This window comes from Liolophura sinensis, chromosome 8, assembly GCF_032854445.1.
Source record: "Liolophura sinensis isolate JHLJ2023 chromosome 8, CUHK_Ljap_v2, whole genome shotgun sequence".
Taxonomy (NCBI): domain Eukaryota; kingdom Metazoa; phylum Mollusca; class Polyplacophora; order Chitonida; family Chitonidae; genus Liolophura; species Liolophura sinensis.
The window spans coordinates 11,136,517-11,162,640 of NC_088302.1; the positions used below are offsets into that span (position 1 = coordinate 11,136,517).

At 39.1% G+C, this 26,124-nt stretch overlaps 1 protein-coding gene across 2 annotated transcripts; it reads right to left on the reverse strand.

Annotated features, from left to right (window-relative positions):
- Positions 1–1,842: 1,842 nt before the first annotated feature.
- On the reverse strand, positions 1,843–24,847 carry LOC135472848 (protein PRRC1-like). 2 transcript variants are annotated; one of them, XM_064752551.1, is made up of 11 exons: positions 24,729–24,843; positions 24,084–24,187; positions 22,685–22,814; positions 16,053–16,261; positions 15,185–15,213; positions 14,307–14,377; positions 13,275–13,405; positions 10,524–10,578; positions 10,038–10,147; positions 7,079–7,236; positions 1,843–6,756 (listed from the first exon to the last, which is right to left on the reverse strand). In XM_064752551.1, exons 3-11 carry the CDS (start codon positions 22,782–22,784, stop codon positions 6,441–6,443), a joined length of 1,179 nt encoding a protein of 392 aa, XP_064608621.1. In that variant the 5' UTR covers positions 22,785–22,814; positions 24,084–24,187; positions 24,729–24,843; the 3' UTR covers positions 1,843–6,440. The 2 variants fall into 2 exon arrangements, with proteins under 2 accessions (XP_064608621.1, XP_064608620.1); XM_064752550.1 differs by lacking the exon at positions 24,084–24,187 and having other exon boundaries at positions 24,729–24,847.
- Between the last annotated feature and the right edge of the window lie 1,277 nt (positions 24,848–26,124).

Here is a 26,124-nt window from a genome sequence, read left to right on the forward strand (position 1 = left end):
ACTACCAAAGAAATAAAAAAGTCTATAAAGTGCGAAATTAAAAAGGAATCATGCAAGGAGAGGCAGTGAACAGTTTTTCCATGATGTGGAAAAGGTATGTTTACGGCGAATGACCGTGTATCATGGTAGCATATAAGTTATCGACAGTAATATGTGTACATCAGTTGCTCTTCCATTGCAACTGAATTCAACATGATGGATATACCTTCCCTAGCCCTGGTCATTGGAATTAGACGCCAGAGATTCTGGCCCCTCTATCCATATTTACTTCAAAGAAAATTATACCCATTGAAAAACATAAGAAACTGATAGTGAAGGCGTTTGATGGAATAACTTTGAGTTGACATACTGTATTATGAATCCAGTATGTCATTGAAATCGTCACATAATACACAGGATTTAACAAATGCTACAAGGTGAGATATGTACACGCCATATACAGGACTCTCTGGTATATTGCTGTCCAAGTAAGGATAATTTACACTATCAAAATTGAATCTATAGCTCTTCTCGTAAAGTCTGCGAGAAAGGAAACCGATTTCGTCTTTGTACAAATATAGGTCCACATAAAATGTAGACAAGGTGGGTAAATATCTTTCACAACCATTGCTATATATGGATTGTTTAAAGCCAACAGATCATCAATATACCGGTTAATAAATGAGAAGGATCAGGCCTGGTGTTGATTACTCCTTACTCCATATAATGGTAGGCATACCAGAATATGCTTTGATATATGGCGTCCCGCGAATTTATCATAGATGTTATTAAAGGAAAATTCAAGCAACTCGATGAACATTGAAACATCCCAGGAGTAGTAACCCTTGTAAGTAGTGGAACTGAAGAAGCCTTTGTTGTCTAGAGATATCCTTATACTGAAAGTGTATTTGAGCGTATAGTTCTTCAGCGAGACGTTTGGAGTTTTTAAGAATCCACGTAGTGTACTGTAAAACCTGAATTTTTTTCCAGTTGCACAACACTACTTCTTCCAAAATACCTACTTCTTGCAGTGCCTACGTTGACAGAGTGGATAAAACTTTGGCTGTACAGCTTCTCAATCCCCTAATAAAGCGAGCTTTGTATGGAGATTTATGCATTTCTGGAATCGATGTGACGGGAAGGTACGGATACACTCCTCTGTTTGAGAAAGGACTGGTGTTTTTCAAAGTTCCTCCAGAGTATAGGTCGTTATAGAAAACGACCTTTCTCTGAAGGTCGTAAAGTAGCTTTCCCACGGCAGGATCCTTCAGACCTTGATTGGTTACCTCATGACCACTGGTACTAATATGGTGGATTGAATGAACAACCTTTTTCTTTACAAGCTCAAGATAAGTGTCAAGGGCTGAAGGTTCTAACTTCTCCCGTTTACACCACTGTTTTGTAAAGTTTTCAAGCGCCGAAAGGACACTTTTATTTTTAACTTTCATATTTATGTTTCTCGGTTCTCTACACTTCGAAGCTCTCACAAACAGACTTCTTTGCCATCGTTATTTACAACATTATGGTTCCCATTTATGACTCGTTTACATAGAGGCCAAAGAGTCTGACGATCAACAGTCACAACTGTATCTACCAAATGTATTATCAGGCATCTGAAAATCTTTAAAGGCTTTCGCGTAATTAAATATCTTGGAAGCTATTAAATATCTATTGGTAGGCGCCTCTCGTATACTGAAATAATTCAGCACAACACTGCGAACCTCTGGATCATTTAAAATTCGTGTCGTGTTGATTAAATCAAGACCACGGCTTCCTAGAGTACAAAATAAGACACCAGGACAAGTTGACAAGTCCAAGTGCTCACACTCAGATAATATTCCTAGGCTACATCTTAATGTGAATGTTTTATTCCATGAAACATGTTTTTTTTTTTACGTAACAAATAATGCATCATAGTGATATTATGCTTTGGGAGATAACAATTACCAGAGAAAAAGATCTTTATGAAGCATACCAATCAAGACCAGCGTTTAATGCAAAGCTGTTTGTCTTCTATGAAAAGGACGTGTTTTATGTCATTTGGCAACTGGCCCGCATACTGGTTTCACTTCTTTATCAGCAAGAACAGTTTTGCACAATAAATGAGTACACCAGTTTCTATACAGCCTCATTAAAATTATCAGCTAGCACCCTTTTCCCCATGGGTAAATGGACAACCCACACGTATCAAGGTAGGATAAAGCGATGAGCAAAATCTCAAAGTACTTTTAAAATCACATGAACAGTTCTGTACACAGAGACCTCATATTCGTATACATATAATACCAGCGTAAGGATACACAGTATGGCGTTATGTGAAAAGCATTTTGAAGGCAGGCAATCTTAAGACAGTACCAATGAAAATAGTAACATTAAAAAAAAGGCTCTTCAAGAAACACCATATGCTAGATGCAACCTAACTGATCAAAATGTACATCAAATGCAAAAATATACAGCTATATATGCATATGATAATAAGGGCTTTAATTTTTATGTAATTATAATAATAATAATAAACCATGTTGTTAATACTATAATAATAATCATAATAACACCATAATCGTAACCCATGCAATATCATATCCCCCATTCTATTTTTCTAACAATAAAATGAAACATATTTTTGAGATTCAACTCACAAGTAACAAAAGATATTTATATATAAAGACATTTTTCAGCGTATTAAAGCATGCTAACAAAACAAGCTTTCCATGTGTAGCAGAAATCTGGGATTAATACTTTCAATAAAACCATTGTATTAGAAAAGATGTGTGTCGCCACAGGAAGAGTTTCAGGCAAAATCAAACATACACCAATTTCAGTACAGCACATTCTCAGACATTGTAACACTATATTTCTCCTGAAGCTTGGACTATAAAAATGCTCTCCCAGAAGCACATAAAAGCATTAAAATTATACCTTTAATTCCAACACTTTTCTGATAAGAAATTAATCAAAACTTCACAAAAAGTGGCCTTATAATATGCACGAATGAAGTCGCAGTCAAGTGTATGGGCAACTTTCCTTGTGCTCTAAATGACATCAACCAAACTCAGTTTTCTAACTGAAATGAACTCATCTTAATTAAGCTTTCTATAAATTATAAAGAAATGGTGGTATATTAATAGAATCCTCAGTGGGCTATAATGTGAAAAGCAGGACGTGTACCAATAATCTCTGCAAGCTATAAGAGAAAAAAATGTTTTCAAAGGATTTCTTTGGCACGTTTGCATGGTACATACTGTCTTTAAAATGCAGACTGGATATTATAATCTACAATTTGTTTCCTGTCCATAATATGAAGATTCGGAATACCACTGTATGCAGTACCAAACCTTAATGTGTTGTGTGAGTCGAAGAAACATGCATACGTAACACGTAAAAGTAGAAATGTCTCCAAAAATTATGGCTGCCTGTCTTCAGCCAGAATTTGGTACACGTTTTGGGTCATTTAACCCTTATTTGGCCAAGCAACGTCTGATAGAATATATAACTGTTACTGAGCATAAGTGCTTTTAAGTCTCTGTCACTTCATTCTGATTCAAGGAAATTTCTGTCCAAAAAAACATAAAACAAAAAACCACTTTACCTTCCTCAAAGGAAAAAATGATTTTTTGTACACCTTTGCATAAATAATGTTTCCTACATGTACTAAAGTCCAACTTGTTTTTTACACTGGAAGATATATAAGTATCAAGAAAATAATTGAGAAAAATAGTCTGTGCTCATCTATGCCAGAGGGTTAGTATTTAGCACCAACAGGATTCGTATTTCACCCTCTAATACATCAAAGGTTTTTGAAAAAAATAACCCTTCTGGACCACCTTATATCTTATTAACTATAATAAATGTGTCTCCATATTTCTTGTCTTACCTCCACCTTAGATGAGCCCTAAACTGCATTAATCTTTTAACAACCATCTCCGATTGGCCAGTCAAGAAGAGTTGATGTGGTAGAAATAGAAACCCAAGCTTCCGAGGTTCAAAGACTTAAATCTCAATATACCATTATCAGTTATGGTCATTATAAGGTTTCCCCTTCAGGGTAATGTGTCTTGTGCAATCTTGGTTCATTTTATGTAGGACATAAAAAGCTTTGTTAAAGACATACGGCCTTAAAGGCAATACGAGAACGACTAATCTTGGGCACAATACATCAGCATAAATGTGTACAATAATAATACACCTCTGTCAGTGTGACTCTCTACGATGACATAATCTGATAATGAGTTCTGCGGGTAAATATTATATTTAATTAGCTTATTAGTGATTAATGTCAAGTAGCAGGAATATTTGACTTATACAATAGTGGTCAGTTTTATGGTTGGACGAATCAAGACAACGCGTACAGATAATCCCCCAAGGTAAGGTCAAATAGCAGACAATTATCTTCATTATTTATATAGAATCATTCTATTATATAATCAATAAAGAGGAAATTACATGGATGAAGTGGTAGTATAGCAATATAACGTAACGTTAACAATGCAGTGTGACTATACCAGCATTGCACAAGGAATATTCAAGATCGCGGACATCCGGGCATTTACCGCTTCACTCGAATTTATGTCGTACTCTGCTTCACGGCCACATAAGTCCAAAACCAGCTTTTGCCATCCGCAATTTATATATGCCATACACATTGTCCTGTTGTCTTATATACTATAGTTTCTTGTTATTATCAGTGGTACTTCTCTAAACATCAGCCATTGTTGTTCGTTTCCCATTTCAAAGATATCACTGCAAAACTATCAATACCTTCCCATGTTGTCTTGCACCTTGTCGTGCCTCTGCCTCGCACAAGTTAAGTGTCCGGGTGTTCGTGGTTACCAATGACAGGCATAGTGTGCGTTAGAGATATGTTTTGGTATGTTAAAATATGCATAGACTTTAGAAAAATGAAGTTTATAAAATAAAAACTTCAAAGAAAGGCGAAAGAAATCTGAAAGGGAAGTAAAACAATACAACTAAAGTGCGTTATGAAGTGTTGTGTATGCCACTGCAATGCTGAAGACTATGAGCATTCCTAAGTAGACGCATACATGTATACATATATACATGAGAGATGCTAGAACAGCCAACAAATGACATTATAAGGCTCAACTCCACAGACAAAAGACACAGAATGTAAACGAGGCTTCCATAGAAAATTTGTATACCATACACACAGTACCAAAATAACACTTTCTTATAACCAACATTTCTTATATCTATCAAAATTTGGTATAGTTAGCTTTAAGCTAGCCCATAACAAATCACCTGTGATTGCCTTTAGAATTTTTTTTTACAAATTAACCTAATTGATACAATAAGGGTTACCAATATGGTTTTTGCAATTGCTTGAGTACATTTATTAAATTATTTGAAAAAAAAATTAAGGTAATTACTTTTTACTGATATGATGTTTTTTTTTTTTTAACAGAAACCATTCAAATGCAAACAGATATTAAAGTTTCATGTCATAAGACTTAACCATTTAAAACCAGAAAACCTTAATCAAAGAAATGCAGTTTAAAAAAGCAAAAGCAAAATAAAACAAAAATAAGAAAAAAGATGATGCCCTTACATTCCACTGATGTTAAGAAAAATAACATATATGACAAGTTAAAACTGTAGATGAGTTTCAAAGTTTCTAGCTAATCAAAACCAGGGACTGGAAAATATATCTAACTTTCTAGGTATAGATTCACCAAATTTAAACAAATTTGATGGCAAGTTCTTACAAAAACAGAATTATTAAAGGATTTTTAACTGCACAACAAAGTCACTTTTCAAGGTGACATGCATTCCCTGATAAAGAATGGAAGACTGTGCCTTATGGCCAGATATTTCAGCTGAAGTCTGTATCGTGGGGATCATGACAGAGACAATGAGTATCCCACAGATCCTGTAGTCATGACCGGACTTAAGATTAATACCAATCTAAAGAATATTCCACTTCTATGACCACAGATAGTTTCATACATGTTGTCAATTTTATCTGTTATGATCCAAAAGGCGTTTAAATCAAATTTCAAATGTTCACTTATGGTAAATGGCCTAAAACTTCACCCTAAATCTTGCATTTTCAGAAGCAAATAAATATCTCAATTATTACTTTCGCTGGTGAAACTTGCAATATTCCACTAGGATAACATCCTAGTTTCCAAACAAGTCTTAAACACTAGTCTAAGTACAATGGAACATGTGCAACTTTGTCATGCCCAAAAGTTTAGACTATTTATCCCACAAAATTGACAAAATTATGCCAGTAAAACCTCGCAAAAGTCAGCTTGAAACAAATGAATCTTCCAACTACTGTGGATTCTGCTTCACCTTCATGATACATAATTAGGTATAGAGGTGAGTCTTACGTTTAATGGGATTAAATCATGCTAAGTTATCACAGGTTAACCAGACAGAGAGCGTAGTCTGAGAGTCCTGAATAAGACTATGTGAGGAGGGGGAAGACACACACCAGACTACGACGACTCAACGGGTGGTAAGCGTTGTCTGTACATCTCAGCTAAACCTTTCACAGCCAGGAACAGCGTCTCTCTGCGCTGGACGCCTGTCAGCGACTCCTGCCACTCTGACCTCTTCACGTTTGGATATGCCTCCTCCACAGCCTGCCCAACGGTGAAGGTGAGACCCGACCAGCGGAGGGGGTAGTCAGATGGAGTGCCATCCTGCATTCTCTGTACAATGGGGGCTGGGACCAACGTGGGCTGGGAGAATGTCTCCAGGGTGATCTTGTTTCCTGGGTCAGTCAGCACGATACAACTCAGCTCATACCACCTGCAGGTTAATCCCAGTAGATAATATTACCATATTTATTTATATATTCACCTGGAGAGTGAAATGTGATAAATACTGCTTTCATGCTCTCTGATGATTTACTTCATGTACCTACCCCCTTCATCCCACTGCCATCATACAAGAGAAAAATTCTTAAGTATGGTCTAATATCCAGTCAAATAAATAAAAAAATAAATCATAAATAATTATAAATCAATAAATCAAATCAATAAATATCCCTCTGAAAAGTTCAACCCATCATTGAGAGAAAACAAGAATACACTGGGCACAATTACTCCATGCAGTCTGGCTTAACTCATACCTGTCCGGGAGAAGTTCTGCAATGAATCCTTCTACAGACAGCACTGGCTGCTTCTCATGGATGGCACCACTGTGGCGGAGATTCTCTATTCTCTCCTCAGCTCCTTTCAGCCCAGCTGTAAAGCCCACAGGCTGGGCAGCTGTGTTGGCCTGGCTCTCCTGCACAGAGGAAACACAATACAGGATACAGCTAACACAATCAACCTGTCATGGTGTTATTGTAGAAAATAATTATATATAATAATCAATTGTATTAAATAATAAATTACTACCTAATTTGGAATGTGTATATATAATGTCATGTATTTTGACATTATTACCTCCTGGAGTAAACCTAAAATTTAATATTATTTCACAATCTTGTCTGCTGTGCTTAGTCTGTCATATTTCTGTCATGCAATATGTGAATACTGCCTGTTATGCCTAGCCTGTAATATCATGTAATCTGAGTAATTTGTTTACAGCACCAGGCCTGTAATGTCATGTAATCTGAGTAATTTGTTTACAGCACCAGGCCTGTAATATCATGTAATCTGAGTAATTTGTTTACAGCACCAGGCCTGTAATGTCATGTAATCTGAGTAATTTGTTTACAACACCAGGCCTGTAATGTCATGTAATCTGAGTAATTTGTTTACAGTACCAGGCCTGTAATGTCACATAATTTGAGTAATTTGTTTACAGCACCAGGCCTGTAATGTCATGTAATCTGAGTAATTTGTTTACAGTACCAGGCCTGTAACATCATGTAATCTGAGTAATTTGTTTACAGTACCAGGCCTGTAATGTCACATAATTTGAGTAATTTGTTTACAGCACCAGGCCTGTAATGTCATGTAATCTGAGTAATTTGTTTACAGTACCAGGCCTGTAACATCATGTAATCTGAGTAATTTGTTTACAGTACCAGGCCTGTAATGTCACATAATTTGAGTAATTTGTTTACAGCACCAGGCCTGTAATATCATGTAATCTGAGTAATTTGTTTACAGTACCAGGCCTGTAACATCATGTAATTTGAGTAATTTGTTTACAGCACCAGGCCTGTAATATCATGTAATCTGAGTAATTTGTTTACAGTACCAGGCCTGTAACATCATGTAATCTGAGTAATTTGTTTACAGTGCCAGGCCTGTAATGTCATGTAATCTGAGTAATTTGTTTACAGCACCAGGCCTGTAATATCATGTAATCTGAGTAATTTGTTTACAGTACCAGGCCTGTAACATCATGTAATCTGAGTAATTTGTTTACAGTACCAGGCCTGTAATGTCACATAATTTGAGTAATTTGTTTACAGTACCAGGCCTATAATGTCAAGTATTTTGAGTAATTTGTTTACAGTACCAGGCCTGTAATGTCACACATAATTTAAGTAATTTATTTACAGCAACTGTCCTGTAATTTGAGTAATTTGTTTACAGCACCAGGCCTGTAATGTTACTTAATTTGAGTAATTTGTTTACAGCACCAGGCCTGTCAAGTCACATAATTTAAGTTATTTGTTTACAGCAACAGGCCCGTAATGTCCTGTAATTTTAGTGCTTTGTCTACTATACCTGGCCTCTAATGTCTTGTAACTTGAGTAATCTGTCCACAATACACTACCTTTATTAACATGAAGTTTGTCTACAATACCTAGACTATAATATTAGAAAGTTTATCTGCAATACCCAGACAGTAATGTCTGAAGTCTGTCTACAATACCTAGACAGTAAGGTCAGGAGGTTTACCTGCAATACCCACACTGTAATGTCAGAAGTCTGTCTTCAATACCTAGACGGGGCCTCCATGGCTCAGTCGGTTAAAGCGCTAGCGCAGCGTAATGACCCAGGAGTCTCTCACCAATGCGGTCGCTGTGGGTTCAAGTCCAGCTCATGCTGGCTTCCTCTCCGGCCGTACGTGAGAAGGTCTGTCAGCAACCTGCGGATGGTCGTGGGTTTCCACCGGGCTGTGCCCGGTTTCCACCCACCATAATGCTGGCCGCCGTCGTATAAGTGAAATATTCTTGAGTACGGCGTAAAACACCAATCAAAAAAAAAAAAAAAAAAAATCAATCCTAGACAGTAATGTCAGGAAGTTTACCTGCAATACTCAGACTGTAATGTCAGAAGTCTGTCTACAATACCCAGACAGTAATGTCAGGAAGTTTACCTGCAATACTCAGACTGTAATGTCAGAAGTCTGTCTACAATACCCAGACAGTAATGTCAGGAAGTTTACCTGCAATACTCAGACTGTAATGTCAGAAGTCTGTCTACAATACCCAGACAGTAATGTCAGGAAGTTTACCTGTAATACCCACACCTTAATGTCAGAAGTCTGTCTACAATACCCAGACAGTAATGTCAGGAAGTTTACCTGCAATACTCAGACTGTAATGTCAGAAGTCTGTCTACAATACCCAGACAGTAATGTCAGGAAGTTTACCTGGAATACCCAGACTGTAATGTCATAAGTCTGCCTACAATACCTAGACTGTAATGTCAGGAAGTTTGTCTACAATACCTAGACTGTAATGTCAGGAAGTTTGTCTACAATACCTCGACTGTAAGGTCAGGAAGTTTGTCTACGATACCTGGCCTGTAATGTCCTGTAATTTTGAGTAATTTGCCTACAATACATGGCCTGTAATGTCAGAAGTCTGTCTACAATATCTGGCCTGTAATGTCCCGTAAAATTTGCATAATTGGTCTGTAATACATGTACATGTACCTTGTACTTATTAATATGAAGTTTATCTACAATACATGAAATGTAATGTCAGGAAGTTGGTCTACAATACATGAAATGTGATGTCAGGAAGTTTGTCCACAATACATGAAATGTAATGTCAGGAAGTTTGTCTACAACACCTAGACTGTAATGTCAGGAATCTTGTCCGCAATACATGACCTGTGATGCCTAGAAATTTGTCTACAATACCTGACTTTTAATGTCAGGAAATTTGTCTACGCTACCTGGCCAGTAATAGTGGCTTTGCCAAACACCTGCTGAAAAGCCTCTCTCACAGGTGACACTTTGCATTCCTTTGTTGACGTGACAACGACATCTATATCTCCCCCCGAAACTGGAAACAAATCAAAACACAATAAAACACTTTGAAACTTTTGTCTCATAAAAAAGCATTGTGACAAAACTGCTTTGCCCCTGGGCTTCCAACTTGGAGTAATATCATAAGGGCATTCAATACTAATCAAACAGGGTGGCTCCTATAGGCAGTTACCTCATCTAATTAAATGATGAAGACTTCAAATTATATACATGGAAACTTATATTATGTAAAACAAACACTGTCCCATAACCAGCAAAATATGAGATTTGTGTGTGCGTGTATTACTCAACTGGAAACTCAGAGTAGACAGAATTATTGGTATTGGAATTATTATTGGCTCAATATCTCTCTCCATGAAATTAAACTGATATCATCATTCAGAAATACTTACGAATCAACTCTTTCATTCCTGGATCTAATGTTGTTATTACGGATTCCACTGAACTCTGCCAAGAGCAAAAATTGCAAATATTATATTTTATTTATTCACTTAAGTAGCATTTAAAAACTAATTCATTACTAGAATAGCAGACTGGTTTATGGATGGATATATCCAGGCAGAGATCTGGGGAGAGATGAAGAGCAAATTATACTGTCCGTGGGACTAGCCACAGGCAGGTGTTCTATCATTTAATTACAGAAGCTAATTAAATCAGGAGATTATATGTGATAGACTGATGAGGCTGGTCCTTTATGAAACATTTGGATTACATTTGGAACACTCAGGATTACTAACAATTTTTAGTTGTTATTGGGTAATGCCGCTGGCTCATTCAATAAAAGGATTGGTCTCGCTAGAGCTGATCAGCAACCGACCTATGAGGTTACAGGTTCCTATAACCAACACCATTTATCTATTGCTGAATGCAATCAACAGACAATTGACAATGCTTCCTGATGTAATACAATAACCGGAACTATTCCATAACTATACTGAACAAAAATATGAACGCACCAACCTATATATCCAAGTCAAACTGACCATTATTTGGAAATGGTCAAACCAGTGATATATTTGTTTAATGGGTCCTTCGTGTTGCACAACACAAGTGGTCCCATTGCAATTGACCATTCTGAGTGGGCATACTCATATGCTGAAAAAGTCGACCCATGTGACCAATGGGGCGTGACAGTGCGATGGTCAGTGTGCGTGAGCAACACGCAGACATTCCTTACAGCTTGCTCAGTAAAAGGCCACCCCAAAGTGTGGATTTGTGCCACATGCCGTCATGTCACAGATGTCACAAATCATGAGGGTGCGTGCCATTGGCATGCTTAATGCTGGGTTATCTGTTACTGCTGTGGCAGCCCAACTGAATGTGCATCATTCCACTATCAGCCGCCTGAGGACTCGCTTCAGAGAGACTGGTACCACAGTCAACCGCGCACATGCCCGCCGGCCACGTGTGACCACGCCTGCACAAAACCAGCACATGCGGCGCCAACACCTGCGTGATCGGACCCGCCCAGCAACCAGAACTGCTGATGAGACTGTCGGTCTTCACAACAGGCGGATTTCAGCCCAGACAGTCAGGAACCGGCTGCGGGAGACTCATCTCCGGTCACGTCGACCACACCAGGGCATCGACCTAACGGTAGCCCGACGTCGAACACGACTGGACTGGGCCAATATTCATGTGCGCTGGACACTTGCTCGGAGGACTGTGCTCTTTAGTGATGAATCTCGCTTCCAGCTGCACCATGCTGATGGCAGAGTTCGGGTTTGGCGCTGTGCTGGTGAGCGGTATGCTGACGCTAATGTCCTGCGACGGGTGGCTTATGGTGGCGGAAGTGTCATGGTGTGGGCAGGCATTTGTCATGGACAGCGCACACGTCTGCATTTCATCGACGGCAACCTTAATGCACAACGTTACCGAGATGAAATCCTTAGACCTATTGTTGCGCCCTTTGTGGTGCTCCATCATTTGACTTTCCAACACGACAACGCCCGCCCACACACTGCCAAGATATGCAGGGACTTCCTTGAGGAGGAGGATATTCCTGTCCTCAACTGGCCGCCGTATTCACCAGACATGTCACCCATTGAACACCTCTGGGATGTTCTGGACAGGCGTGTCTGCCACCGGGTTCCAGTTCCCCAGAACATTCGCCAAATGCGAGTGGCACTCCAGGAGGACTGGGACAACATCCCCCAGCCCACAATTGACAACTTGGTGATGTCTATGTGTCGCCGGTATACAGCTCTACGTGAGGCTAATGGTGGTCACACGCCCATTGACCCCCATTGTCCTCTTCCTGCCATTACTGCAGGGCTATTGCTTGAGAATTGATTGCAATGCTCGCAAATTAAAGCTGAATTGTTCAGAAATATGTCCCATTGTTTTGGGATATGTACTATATTTTGTGACATAAAAATAACAGAAAAATTTGTTCGTGCGTTTATATTTTTGTTCAGAGTATATATACAATCTTGTAAAAACAAATAAAATATAAAAAGAAGGGGTAGTTTGCAATGGAATGCTATCTGCTTGATATTGTTCAGGGGCACACAGATAAAATCTTCATGCCAATAACAATTACATATGCAATATTTCAGTTCTAGGTGGAAGAAACTAGTGAGTTAAATTCATTTTGACAAAATAAGCAAACTGTCAAAATCAATTACCCAAAGCTAAACACATGTTAAAGAGCTACTTCAGTGTAAAGACATGTATGTCTTAAAGGCAAGGTTAAATGACAAGGAATCAAGATATTCGGAACTGCTTTCTTAAATTGTACAAAAAACACAATGTTTTAAAGCCCCAAAAAAATGGAAACAATAGTTTTCCGCCGTTTCCAATTTTGCCTGGTGAGACGTCATGCAAGAACACTTGACGTCACCCATCACTGACTTATAGCAACAAATGACGTCGTACTTTCAAATGCAAGTGACGTCATACAAGGGTAACTGCCTTACGGGATGCCATATCAGCCTGATTTGTCGTCACATGAGGACTATTACTATGTCACTTCAGGAAAAATTTTCGGAAACTGTCGAAGATTTTGTTTTTCACTTCTTGGGATTAAATAGCGTTATACAACGTAAATCTTTCAGAACTGTGGTCGTTAATATCGGTTTAATATTTCAACCTGGTGTCTCTTAGGACTGAAGTGGCACTTTAACATGGTGCATGTATTTTACCTTTGTTTTCTCTACAACTTTGTGGACAATGCCTTTCCCCCAGCCAATCAGTCCACCAGCCTCTGGGGACTCTCCCAGGGAGGGTGGTACTAACACAGAAGAGCTCGCTTCATGGGGGATCTCAACTGGGCCTGTAACAATGATCCCATTGGTTACCTGGGACTGGTTCAACAGTGTATTAAAAGTTAAGACTTAAAGACTTAAATATTAAAGCCAATTTTGGCCTAATGCAAACCTAATGGCACTTTAGTCCAGACTAAAGTTAATACCGAGCTTAACTGATATTATATACACTAGAACAACTGGGGCAGGTGGTTCAAAACTGTCTTAAGACCTAATGCCAGATTTGCCAGATTTAACTTTAAAACAAAAGACAACACTAGACCAAATGTATATATGCATTAATGAAGAGTCACATCTAAAGTTTTTTATTTGTCGATGTGAAAATCAAACATGCTGCGATGCTCTCAGTTTTAACCTATCAAGAGCAAGCTATTTCTACCACCCGTGAAGGCATTTGTTCTGCTGTGACGTAACCCATTTCAAGTTCACCATTTTGCCATGCAGAGGCAGTGATAATCAGCTGTTTTCCTTCTGATTACGAGACAATTCTGATATACTTTAAAGCCATTTTCAATGAGAATGTGGTCGTGGAATACAACTGGCGTTACTCCAAAAGGTCTCTACCAGGAAGCCACAATGGGTGCTTCACAGGATAAAGTCCCACCTATGTGCGAAGGTCTGCCAGCAACCTGCAGATGGTCGTGGGTTTGCCCAGACTCTGCCCAGTTTCCTCCCACCATAAAGCTGGCCGTCGTCATATAAGTGAAATACTGTTCACTACAGCATGAAAAACTAATCAAATAAATAAATAAATACTACAGAAATAGAAACAACTACCTAACTGTAACAAAATTGTACAGTTCAGTACTGTAACTGCCTTACTTGGGTTATCTGTATGTTATTCTCGGTGACCTGTATATTATAAACAAAATGTTTAGTAAATTAACATTTTATGATTAGCATTATTACCTGGGGCAGAGAACTGTGTGGACTTGGGAGGGGAAGTAACTGGCAATGGTAACACAGGGGAAGTAACTGTGCTGAAAAAATAAAAGAGGTCAACAGAAATTAATATTCGTATGCTTTTATTGAGCTGCTTAAAAAGGAAAGGATTACTGTCCAATTTATATTAAAAAACCTTATGTTTCCTAAGAGTACTAAATTCATCAAAGGTATAGTTATATAGTGCAAACAAATACATGTACATGAAGTCATTGCCATAAGTATTAAGCACATGTACATGAAGTCATTACCATGAGTATTAAACACATGTACATGAAGTCATTACCGTAAGTAATAAGCACATGTACATGAAGTCATTACCGTGAGTATCAAGCACATGTACATGAAGTCATTACCATGTGTATTAAACACATGTACATGAAGTCATTACCATGAGTATTAAACACATGTACATGAAGTCATTAACGTAAGTAATAAGCACATGTACATGAAGTCATTACCATGAGTATAAAGCACATGTACATGAAGTCATTACCATGAGTATTAAACACATGTACATGAAGTCATTAACGTAAGTAATAAGCACATGTACATGAAGTCATTACCATGAGTATTAAACACATGTACATGAAGTCATTACCGTAGGTAATAAGCACATGTACATGAAGTCATTACCATGAGTATTAAACACATGTACATGAAGTCATTACCGTGAGTATTAAACACATGTACATGAAGTCATTACCGTGAGTATTAAACACATGTACATGAAGTCATTACCGTGAGTATTAAGCACATGTACATGAAGTCATTACCGTAAGTATTGAGCACAAACAGCAAAATAAGGTTTTTTTAATCTGTTAATAAAAAATCCTATAGCATACCTTGTGGTAACTGTAGAAGGCACTGGACTCTACATGGTATAAAAATGAAAACACCTTTGCATCAGTATAGTAATATACTTCAGTCCCTTCCTCTTTTTTGATAATCATGACAATCATTTATTACTGCTACATCAATAAGCCTTCCTCATATTTTTCGTGGCAGTCGCTAATGTATGCAAATAATATGAATGGCTGTGGTCTAAACTTAATCCATTAAAATGTCTGGGCAAGGTGACATCACAACGATTGTAGCATCAAAACAAATAAACACAATGAATGCAATGTTGCTGACATTATGACGCTGTAGAATGCAGAACAAAATTGGAAATATGAAGAAGGTCAATTCATGATTCTACTAATACTTAAGTTGCAGAGAAATGCTGCTACAAGGGAGATTAATCTTACATATGCAAAACTTGTTTTGAGTTAGCTCCCTTATCAAATCTAGTTTTCAGCTGCAACTGTTCAACACTTACGTTATAAAACTTCTTTAGGGCCTCTGGGGCCTCTGTGACTCAGTTGTTCAGTGCACTAGAGCAGCGTAATGACCCAGAAGCCTCTCACCAATGCGGTTGCTGAGAGTTCAAATCCAGCTCATGCTGGCTTCCCGCAGGCCATTCCCGGTTTCCTTCCACCATAACGCTGGCCGCGGTCATATAAGTGACATATTCTTGAGTACGGCGTAAAACGCCAGGCAAATAAATAAATAAATATGAAAGTTTTTTTGAGCCATCATTATCTGGAATTAAAATAATTCCAGGTCTGATCTTCCTCAGAATCATTATCTACAATATTACCACATAAAACAATGCACTGTCCAGCTTGTCACAGCCAAGGCACCACATAAAAGTAGTTTTCTAACTTTTACCTGAAGTGGAAACGAAGGTACACTAGTCTTTGGTGATGAGGCTGATTTAGCAGGGAGGGTAGAAGGCACCGTTGTCGTTGGTAATGTGGCAGATACGGCTGCTGCACCAGTAGGTGTGCTGAGATTGGCAAAGTCAGGTAATGGGGATGGAGCCTGCATAAGTGTACTTGGTACCTGGGGTGAAGGAAGCTTAGGGGACAAACCATTCCCTGAAAATAGAGGATGACATGCCCATTAATTCATTTCAGGATCTCCTCATATGCATTAATTGACCAATTGTATTATCTGTACTTTATTAGAATAAAATCATAAACTGATAGGAAAAAAATCAAATGCACTGTAAAGAATGTTGTAACAAACTTTAGGTAGAGGTAAAACAAACTGTCAAAATAAGTCACAATAGGGAAGTCATAAAGGTGAAAAATATGTCAAAAATGTGACGCGACTATTTTTGATCACATTGACTATAATATGGTCATCTGAAAATGTGTCACAAAAAAATATTTGGTTTTGAACAATGAAAGAAATTGAGGCAAATAACGTTTATGATTTTATCTTTACCTATTTGACTGGGGTTTGCTAGAGTACCCAGAGTAAACCACCAGCCTTTGGCGAGTAACTTTAACCTTTCCCACTTGTGATGTACAGATGTATGTTATATTGGTGGAATACAAGTAATCTCCTATAAACTTCATGTAAGACCAACATAATGGTCCCATGGCTGCCATTCACTGTTTTCTGCCACTGAGGATGGCAGAGTTTACAAGGTTGACATTTTAGACCATACATGTACTACCATGGTACCATGGTGTATATGTTACTTCATAACCCCTGTGTTCTACCTTGTTTCCTCCCACCAGAACGCTGGCCGTTGTGGCATAGGTGAAATATTCTTGAGTACGGTGTAGAACACCAATCAAATATATAAATAAATAAATGAAACAACTTCATAGGGTGATGCTTGCACTGATAGTTAAAACACTAGATTCTCGCGACAATTAGACTCTCAACCAATCATGTAGAGATGTAGAGTGTTCGAATCCAGGTATTTCTGTTCAGGCTGCGACTTTGTCAGACAAGAGATTTGTCAGGTGCACAGTGAATGTCTGGGGCTTTACTCCAGGTATTTCTGTTCAGGCTGTGACTTTGTCAGACAAGAGGTTTGTCAGGTGCACAGTGAATGTCAGGGGCTTTACTCCAGGTATTTCTCTTCAGGCTGCGACTTTGTCAGACAAGAGGTTTGTCAGGTGCACACTGAATGTCAGGGGATTTACTCCAGGTATTTCTATTCAGGCTGCGACTTTGTCAGACAAGAGATTTGTCAGGTGCACAGTGAATGTCAGGGGCTTTACTCCAGGTATTTCTGTTCAGGCTGTGACTTTGTCAGACAAGAGATTTGTCAGGTACACAGTGAATGTCAGGGGCTTTACTCCAGGTATTTCTCTTCAGGCTGCGACTTTGTCAGACAAGAGATTTGTCAGGTGCACAGTGAATGCTCAGGCTGCGACTTTGTCAGACAAGAGGTTTGTCAGGTGCACACTGAATGTCAGGGGCTTTACTCCAGGTATTTCTCTTCAGGGTGCGACTTTGTCAGACAAGAGGTCTTTCAGGTGCACAGTGAATGTCAGGGGATTTACTCCAGGTATTTCTCTTCAGGCTGCGACTTTGTCAGACAAGAGATTTGTCAGGTGCATAGTGAATGTCAGGGGCTTTACTCCAGGTATTTCTCTTCAGGCTGCGACTTTGTCAGACAAGAGATTTGTCAGGTGCACAGTGAATGTCAGGGGCTTTACTCCAGGTATTTCTATTCAGGCTGCGACTTTGTCAGACAAGAGATTTGTCAGGTGCACAGTGAATGTCAGGGGCTTTACACCAGGTATTTCTATTCAGGCTGCGACTTTGTCAGACAAGAGATTTGTCAGGTGCACAGTGAATGTTCAGGTTGCGACTTTGTCAGACAAGAGGTTTGTCAGGTGCACACTGAATGTCAGGGGCTTTACTCCAGGTATTTCTGTTCAGGGTGCGACTTTGTCAGACAAGAGGTCTTTCAGGTGCACAGTGAATGTCAGGGGCTTTACTCCAGGTATTTCTCTTCAGGGTGCGACTTTGTCAGACAAGAGATTTGTCAGGTGCATAGTGAATGTCAGGGGCTTTACTCCAGGTATTTCTCTTCAGGCTGTGACTTTGTCAGACAAGAGGTTTGTCAGGTGCACAGTGAATGTCAGGGGCTTTACTCCAGGTATTTCTATTCAGGCTGCGACTTTGTCAGACAAGAGATTTGTCAGGTGCACAGTGAATGTCAGGGGCTTTACTCCAGGTATTTCTCTTCAGGCTGCGACTTTGTCAGACAAGAGGTTTGTCAGGTGCACACTGAATGTCAGGGGATTTACTCCAGGTATTTCTATTCAGGCTGCGACTTTGTCAGACAAGAGATTTGTCAGGTGCACAGTGAATGTCAGGGGCTTTACTCCAGGTATTTCTGTTCAGGCTGTGACTTTGTCAGACAAGAGATTTGTCAGGTACACAGTGAATGTCAGGGGCTTTACTCCAGGTATTTCTCTTCAGGCTGCGACTTTGTCAGACAAGAGATTTGTCAGGTGCACAGTGAATGCTCAGGCTGCGACTTTGTCAGACAAGAGGTTTGTCAGGTGCACACTGAATGTCAGGGGCTTTACTCCAGGTATTTCTCTTCAGGGTGCGACTTTGTCAGACAAGAGGTCTTTCAGGTGCACAGTGAATGTCAGGGGCTTTACTCCAGGTATTTCTCTTCAGGCTGCGACTTTGTCAGACAAGAGATTTGTCAGGTGCATAGTGAATGTCAGGGGCTTTACTCCAGGTATTTCTGTTCAGGCTGTGACTTTGTCAGACAAGAGATTTGTCAGGTACACAGTGAATGTCAGGGGCTTTACTCCAGGTATTTCTCTTCAGGCTGCGACTTTGTCAGACAAGAGATTTGTCAGGTGCACAGTGAATGCTCAGGCTGCGACTTTGTCAGACAAGAGGTTTGTCAGGTGCACACTGAATGTCAGGGGCTTTACTCCAGGTATTTCTCTTCAGGGTGCGACTTTGTCAGACAAGAGGTCTTTCAGGTGCACAGTGAATGTCAGGGGATTTACTCCAGGTATTTCTCTTCAGGCTGCGACTTTGTCAGACAAGAGATTTGTCAGGTGCATAGTGAATGTCAGGGGCTTTACTCCAGGTATTTCTCTTCAGGCTGCGACTTTGTCAGACAAGAGATTTGTCAGGTGCACAGTGAATGTCAGGGGCTTTACTCCAGGTATTTCTATTCAGGCTGCGACTTTGTCAGACAAGAGATTTGTCAGGTGCACAGTGAATGTCTGGGGCTTTACACCAGGTATTTCTATTCAGGCTGCGACTTTGTCAGACAAGAGATTTGTCAGGTGCACAGTGAATGTTCAGGCTGCGACTTTGTCAGACAAGAGGTTTGTCAGGTGCACACTGAATGTCAGGGGCTTTACTCCAGGTATTTCTGTTCAGGGTGCGACTTTGTCAGACAAGAGGTCTTTCAGGTGCACACTGAATGTCAGGGGCTTTACTCCAGGTATTTCTCTTCAGGGTGCGACTTTGTCAGACAAGAGATTTGTCAGGTGCATAGTGAATGTCAGGGGCTTTACTCCAGGTATTTCTCTTCAGGCTGTGACTTTGTCAGACAAGAGGTTTGTCAGGTGCACAGTGAATGTCAGGGGCTTTACTCCAGGTATTTCTATTCAGGCTGCGACTTTGTCAGACAAGAGATTTGTCAGGTGCACAGTGAATGTCTGGGGCTTTACTCCAGGTATTTCTCTTCAGGCTGCGACTTTGTCAGACAAGAGATTTGTCAGGTGCACAGTGAATGTCAGGGGCTTTACTCCAGGTATTTCTATTCAGGCTGCGACTTTGTCAGACAAGAGATTTGTCAGGTGCACAGTGAATGTTCAGGCTGCGACTTTGTCAGACAAGAGGTTTGTCAGGTGCACACTGAATGTCAGGGGCTTTACTCCAGGTATTTCTCTTCAGGCTGCGACTTTGTCAGACAAGAGGTCTTTCAGGTGCACAGTGAATGTCAGGGGCTTTACTCCAGGTATTTCTCTTCAGGCTGCGACTTTGTCAGACAAGAGATTTGTCAGGTGCATAGTGAATGTCAGGGGCTTTACTCCAGGTATTTCTCTTCAGGCTGCGACTTTGTCAGACAAGAGGTTTGTCAGGTGCACAGTGAATGTCAGGGGCTTTACTCCAGGTATTTCTATTCAGGCTGCGACTTTGTCAGACAAGAGGTTTGTCAGGTGCACAGTGAATGTCTGGGGCTTTACTCCAGGTATTTCTGTTCAGGCTGCGACTTTGTCAGACAAGAGATTTGTCAGGTGCACAGTGAATGTCAGGGGCTTTACTCCAGGTATTTCTATTCAGGCTGCGACTTTGTCAGACAAGAGATTTGTCAGGTGCACAGTGAATGTCAGGGGCTTTACTCCAGGTATTTCTCTTCAGGCTGCGACTTTGTCAGACAAGAGATTTGTCAGGTGCACAGTGAAAGTCAGGGGATTTACTTTACTTTATTTCTGTTTCCTCCACCCATAACCTGACCACCTCCATATAAACAAATCAATTGATCAGCATGTTCAAAATTGTTTCGATGTGCAGAAACTGCAGATGGTCATCATAAAAGTGAAATATTCTTCAGTACAGCATATAACACATTCAAAACAAAAAATTTAATAATTAAATAAATAAATAAAATCTACGTATTAAAACAAAAGTAATACCACATATACAAGAACAATACAGGCCTGGAAGGATTGAATGATTATGGCTTATTTGGCCGGCCTAGAAAGATATTTTGTCTTGGTTCATACTGTTCACTTTCTTCTGAACAATTCAAACTGCCTGCCAGGCCAAAAGCAAATACCCACGCCCACCCTTTACACTGATCCTGGATATCATTTCACAGAATTCCTATGACTGTGTTGGAAATGATGCAGTTCATGATCAAAGAGGGCCACCTAACAATCATTTCCCTTTGTTCATACATGTATATGATGAGACAAGCCACGTGGGAGGTCAAAAATGATAAATCTAAAAGTTCCTTTAAATGTTAAAGCCTTATTCTACATGTATGCCTTAATTTACTAAAGGGAAGCCATGTGGGAGGTCAAAAATGATAAATCTAAAAGTTCCTTTAAATGTTAAAGCCTTATTCTACATGTATGCCTTAATTTACTAAAGGGAAGCCATGTGGGAGGTCAAAAATGATAAATCTAAAAGTTCCTTTAAATGTTAAAGCCTTATTCTACATGTATGCCTTAATTTACTAAAGGGAAGCCATGTGGGAGGTCAAAAATGATAAATCTAAAAGTTCCTTTAAATTTTAAAGCCTTATTCTACATGTATGCCTTAATTTACTAAAGGGAAGCCATGTGGGAGGTCAAAAATGATAAATCTAAAAGTTCCTTTAAATGTTAAAGCCTTATTCTACATGTATGCCTTAATTTACTAAAGGGAGACCACCAAGAGTAAACTACATGAAGCATTACCTCCCTTGGAGAAAGTACCGCAAAAGACCTAGAAATGTTATGTTATAGCACAGTAATGCCTCTGACACAAGAATTCAGTACTAAATTTTGAATGTAGCACCACTGCCTAGAGAATAGCTGGACTATTTGACATATCAGGTTCTCTTGCTTGCTCACTGGTTTACAGCGCTGTCTTCTCCACAGACAACAGTGTCCTGATTTAGAAGACTTCAGGGTTAGTCCAGATCTTGTTGATTCCTCTACATGTATGTATGTGTGTATAACTTTATTTTCAGAGGGTAATTATGATACAAATGTATGCATAGCTATGTCAGTTCTCAGAAACTGTTCTTAGAGACCCTCTATATAATACATTATCTTACAATATTTACAGGAGAAAAGAGACACATTGACTTACATGTAACATAATATCACAGGAGTCATCAAATAATTAGATACAAATGAAGGCAAAACAAATAAATTGACAGTAGTTTGGTGATAGAACCACAGTTTAGCCCAAGTTTATAATAGAATAATACAGACAAAGATGACAATATTTACACGAAAAGAGAAGACATCAATTTAGCATATGTTTGAAAGATGTATTATTAAATATAAACAAACCATACCAGATAAATTTACCGCATCAAAATTAGATTTACAAAAATTTTAGTTTTGTGGAAGTAGTTGAGAGTTAAGCAACATTTTTTTGTGATTTGAACGGAAAGAGGGAGAGATGGTGAATTTCTTAGATCAGCTCCAAGAGCATTCCATACTTTGGGGCCCACATAGCTAAGGTTTTGGCTGAGATAGTTCGTTTTTTTTTAATAAGCATTTGTTGTTGAGCGTAGTTGTCTGGATGTTACATCAGTTAAGGGTTTGAAGAGAGACATAAGGTACTGTGGAGAGAGGGAGAGTGCATTATTCTATACATGAAAGTGGCTTTTTGTTGAGTGATATGGTGAGGAATAGACAGCCAATTTAGTTTATCAAGGAAAAAGGCAGTTGGGGTGAGGCAATGGCAGTAGGTTATCATATGTGCTGCTCGTTTCTGTAGCTTTGTTATTCTTGCAATTTGGGTATTGCTGGCAATGGATGCCAAGTTATCTGTATACTTGTACCTACCTGCAATAACATTGGTTTGAGCAGCTTCCTGTAGCTGTGAGGCAATGTTAGGATCCTCTGCTTGGAGAACCTCAGGATGTTCATCTGCCTCCTCCATCATTGTGATGAAAACTCTCCCAGCAGAGGCACTCTGAAATGATAAAAGCTTTTATGTTATTTATTGTGCTGTTATTCTCTTAATTATTATTTTGTGAAATATAAAATTTCAAGAATTTCAGAGGAGTGTTTAAATGATCGTTGTTTAACACCATACTCAAGAAATTTTCACATACTACATCTGACCTAAAAATTTGACTAAAGACTGCATATTTAGAAGCTTTTAGTCATGGAACTTACACTTTTCCATCAAGGTACCTTCCTTTCGATCAAACCTAAAAACATCTTTCTAACACCAAATAAACTCTTGGAATATGGCAAAAATGAGTAATTATGCCATGTAAAAAATTTTAGGCCACATAGAGTATATGATAAAAAAAGTTTTATGAGTAAAGGGAACCTGGATTCATTGGGGTAAATCTACAGGGATTCTAAAGTTACATCTTCAAATGATACTCAGTCTCTTCTGATAATAGTGTAATGGAAGCAGCTTTCCAGACCTTACACTAGCTGTAGCTGTTGGGAATTTCCCTTAGCTTATTTCGGACATAGAGATCAGAGTTGAAATCCTGATATGACCAAGAGTGATTGAGTGAGTGCTTGGGGTTTAACGTCGTACTCAACAATTTTTCAGTCGATATGACCAAGAGAGTAAATTCTTAAACTATTGTCATAACCATACAGGTTCCAAGGAGTATGGGGCTAAAGCCTGTGTGTGTGTATCTTTGAGGAGTGTAACAGGAGCAGCTTTCCAGTGCATATACCGGCATCAACTAGTGGAAATTTCCCTTGAACTCCAGTTGGTTCCGGATGTGGAACTCAGATGGAGTTCAGATCCCGTTGTCATCCACATGGAACACAACAAAATCATTACACTAAAAGGGCTACAGGGTCATTTACAAAGATGCTAACAACCTTACAGAATACACTTCTCACAGAGCATCTGTCGCTCTCAAAACTCACTTTACATCACTGCCACCTGTGATATAATATCATATCAAACTGTATCCCACCTGGCAATGACAAATGTGTGCAGAAATTTGATGATGAGGTAGAAAGTGATGTTGAGTAAAAACACAAACTCCTAACCTTCACTTCTGTTGATACTTGACACATATATACAGTATGCATTGTATTAAACGCATTTCTACGAACGCAGATTATAGTCCGATTAGCACGCTTATATTAGTCATGAGGCTAATTCTAACTAAGCACAGATGTCAAACTAGTCTATTTGTGGCACTGATATTTTTGTAAATTATCATATTAATTTGGCAAGCAGAAAGAATATGTTTGTACACACCTAACTTGAATAACAGATATGGTGAATGAATGGCCTCAGAATCATGTACCCAGTTACGCGCAATGCAAGTCCACCGTCTCGGCCATTCTTTAACCCATCTCCCACTAAAATAGGAGGTATGTATAGCATATTGGTAAATTTATGTACATTGACCATGCATGCTTTCCACCGTAATAATCAAAAGCGAAATTGCTCACACAGCTGAACATTTTCAGCACTAGGATCAGTGCTCAGCCCTGCAAAATAGTGCTATGTCAATAAGGATATTATTGTTACTGCACTAAACAAAATAATCGGTCGGTCCGTACAAATACAAAAGAGCGTGGCATAGTCAACCAGGGCTATTATTATTGGAGGTCTAATGATGAAAGATTAATATGAGGATTAAATGTGTAATTTCTAGTTTTCCTTCTTGAGTATCTTGAGTTGAGTATCTCAAAATGCAACAGGCTTCTTTAAATTTTTTTATCAAAAAGAGAAGAAGGGATGAAACTTCAAAGGAGAAGACGAGCCACGTTCAGTCACTGTCACTATCAGTGTCACGGCTGCAGTGATGATTTGGGAACCGGTGTCTGATGGAGTGTTTCTCGATCAGGATTTCCAACTAAGACTGCAGCCATATCTGCATTTACAGACTTAACTTACGTGCAGAGTAATTTGCAGCTTCTTAAACTGTATCCGGAATCACTTGCTACGTGCCCCGAAACACGGTTAAAGCTATTTTTAGTTCCGTTTTGTTGAATTGAATGTCTGTGTTCTGAAAGTTCACGCCAAAATGGCCAAATATGACGTCACATAGCCACGTCCACACGCTTCGCTGCTAGGTGTTTCCTCGTCTAAAAATAGCTGGAGACGTGCGCGCGATGAATAGGGCGAGGCTAAGTACTGTGGGAATCTCCTTGTCTCCATTCAGAGTATGGAGGGAGTAATATGTACATTACTATGTAAAAAGAATAAAAGGAATCTGTAGACAGCACCGGGAAGTCGGATGGAATTGTGTACACCAATCAGTCGGAACATGTAAAATTTCATGTAAAATTGTGTAAAAACGTCAATTTCAACTTTAGATCATCCTCGTCTTGAGTATATTAGCATCATATCAACAATTCAATTCGTTCTTCTTATTTCTCTCTGTCTCCAAGACCATTAATAATAATACTTATTTTTATTTCCCCACAAAGTACGAATGTTAAGTGATAAAGTACATGTCACCTAAAATTCCCGCACATAGTAAATTAATGAACGTTGAATGTTTACATTGCATACATTTATGCTTATAATAGGCTGCCGTTATTATAGTGGGTGACGTAGAATGGGAAAATCATGTATACTGCTTTAATTGTTAATTGTTATATTTCAAATTATGTTGCCTTAATTGAGCAGAATTTAAACAGATTAAAAATACTCCAGTAAGATGTTTTCTTTCATTGGACGTTGTACGTGTGGTTTGCGTCAGTGTGACTTCAAATCTATTCGGCAAAAAACAAACACACGTCTTGTTTAGTAGTTACTTTGTTTGCCATATGTGGTCAAATTCTCTGAAAGCTGTTTGCCCAAAGACTTTTAGGGTAATAGTGCACATGATATGGCAAGTTCCATGTGCTGACGCCATGCTTTCATCTTTTAGGTCACGGATCGATATAAACACACCGATGACGCTAGTGCAACGGAAGGTCGCGTGGAGAGGCTCTAAACGAGTGGGACCGTATAAAGTTGTCACCGCATGGTTTTCCAGACTCGTTAAATGAAAAAGCATGTCCGCATTGCAACACGTGTTGCGCAATATGACGTATTTCGTTTATGAGAAAGTAAAATATGAAAGACCACAAGTACCGGGCTAGAAACAGGAGTAACGTAGTTAAGTACATGCACAAAAACTTTTTTCTTTCTGAAATATAAAAATTTCAATTAAACATATTCTATTGATTTATTTATTTTTCACTGGTGCTTTAGGCTGTACCGGTACCCGAGAACATTTCACTTATGGCGGCGGCCAGCATTACTGTGGGAGAAAACTGGACATAGCCCAGCGGAAACCACG